We start from the raw sequence: 2,189 nt of genomic DNA on the forward strand, positions 1-2,189 counted from the left end.
AACCTAAATATTGTTGGTAATTTCTGACTGTAACGTGACAAACAGCCCACATGAACCACTTGTTGAAAATAAAACATGCTGGATCTTTATAAATTTATAAATCTGCAGTGACACTTGTTGATAACGATGCCTCTTTAGCTCAGGGTTAATTCCACTGATATATATTATATATGTAATATAAAGTATGTATATTACATAGATATATATTAAGTGCGCGGTTTAAATTGTTAAATAAAACGGATAAAAGAGATTTTAAAGGTTTGACTCACTGTGAACGCGAGGTTTAAAGCCAAGAAGAACCATTTCAGACAGATGTTKATCTGCGCCATGTTTCAGGAGAAAACAACACCAGATTTGACAGAAAGCTCTACAGCATGAGTCAGCAGCCTGATCAGGACTGATCGAGACGGCTGCAGCCTGCAGACTCCCGTCTCATGGCGCCCGTCTGGTGAACTCTCTTGCTTTTCAAAATAAAAGCTCCCGTCACATGTTTTAACCTCTCCTTTTCTCGAGTGACCAAATGTTCAGTCGTAATTGTTTCTCTCAGGAGGATTACTTAAACYGACCTGCGGTTTGCAGAGACCAGTACTTAGAGAGTACAACTAGTACAACTATAAAGATTTAATGTGTGCAGAGTGGAGCTGTCCTGATCCAATAAAAGAGTTGTTCAAAGCTGATTAATCTGTATCAGATTACAAAGGTGTAATCTGAAAAGCGGTGCCATAAGATTTTTTTAGAGTTAAATATTCATTTTTACATATTTATTCAGTTTTAGGACCTAAAGGTTTATTTAACTCTCTTGCTCCAAAAACAATTTGTAAAAATAAAAAACTTTTAACCTAATCAAGGCTGTAACACTCATTGATCACTTTTGTTATATTAGTAATATAGATCAACACAATGCTAATACTGCTCATGTTTAATTTGCCAAACTATGATACACTTACTGGGGCTTTTTTCTTTTAATAAAAATAAATATATAATTTATTTAAGATGTGTCTTTGTGGGACCTAAAGATAAAAGGTAAGGCTTAAAATAACAATGCTTGTTGTCTTCATAAATTGTTTATACACTCAATTTTTGTATAGTTTTCTATTCACATAAGGGAAATATTTTATTTAAATTTAAATTTCTAGTTGTTTACCTTTATTAAACCAAGGCACAGTGTCCCTTAGAAATAAAATCTGAACATGGTCACTCTAGTATTTTAAYTCTCACACACAGGCTACTGCAGGAGGACTGATGGATAAACACTTGTAACATTTTCCTTTACTTGTCTTGTTTATTTGTTCACAGGTGAAGGTAACCAGTTAAGAACAGCTAACAGGGAAGTGACAGATAAAAGTGGTCCAATAGGAGCAGAGGGTCAGAATACAGTATCCAGGTTCACACACTACAAACTTTAGACAGAACACAAAAAACAAAAACTACTAGCCATGATATGACTACTACTAATAAAAAATATATAATATAAAGAATTGTGCAAGAATGTAAAAAGATACGTTTTGTTTTAGAGACAGTAGACCAGGGCTGTTTGAGTAAACTCAGAGGGTCACGGTTACTGAAAGCCAACTGACAGATCCAGACATGGTGCTGATGAGAGAAACTGACAAGAACCCATCATCCAGCATGTGAGACAGGACTGTGCTGGAGGCTGGACGTTGATCAGATAAAGTTTAAAAGAGTCATAATTGAGTCCAAAGTGTCCTTCAACTCACCACCGAGTCGGTCGCTGCAGCTGACAGCCGAGCCCATAACCAGATTAGACCTGCTTTTCTCACCGCTGAGGTGCACCATCGGTCACAAGCMTGTTAACGCCTCCAAATCCAGTCCATTGTCTTTAAAAGCCTCTTAGCCCCAACGAGTTTTCTTGATTTTTTCCCTCAAAACACCACGCTGAGATGTAACTGAGTCTCTCAGCGTTTACAAACTCTGCTTCAATAATCTTGGTTTTCAATAAAGCAACACTTGTGAGATTTTATTTGAAGTGTCAGGATTAAAACAGCTGCTGTGGTTTTAGACATATTGGGGAAGAAAATTGTGTGTCTTCTGGACGGGTTCTTCTCTAATGAAACGTTTCGTCTCTCTTCCAAGAGACTTCGAAGAAGTCTCTTGGAGAGGGAACTACTTTTTCTTCCGCTAGAGTCATCAGCACAGTGGCACGTGCTCCGTCACTCAGTCTGTAGAAG

At 37.3% G+C, this 2,189-nt stretch overlaps 1 protein-coding gene across 1 annotated transcript in view; it reads right to left on the reverse strand.

Annotated features, from left to right (window-relative positions):
• Nucleotides 1-2,189, reverse strand: part of LOC106534943 (histone H3) — an 18,099-nt gene that overhangs the window by 11,883 nt on the left and 4,027 nt on the right. The window contains exons 2-3 of the mRNA XM_014031764.1: nucleotides 1,230-1,239; nucleotides 348-365 (exon numbers count right to left, since the gene is read on the reverse strand). Coding sequence (XP_013887218.1) covers nucleotides 348-365; nucleotides 1,230-1,239 — 28 coding nt within the window. The remainder of the gene's footprint in view (nucleotides 1-347; nucleotides 366-1,229; nucleotides 1,240-2,189) is intronic.

Source organism: Austrofundulus limnaeus, unplaced genomic scaffold (genome assembly GCF_001266775.1).
Source record: "Austrofundulus limnaeus strain Quisiro unplaced genomic scaffold, Austrofundulus_limnaeus-1.0 Scaffold1311, whole genome shotgun sequence".
NCBI classification, from domain to species: Eukaryota; Metazoa; Chordata; class Actinopteri; order Cyprinodontiformes; family Rivulidae; genus Austrofundulus; species Austrofundulus limnaeus.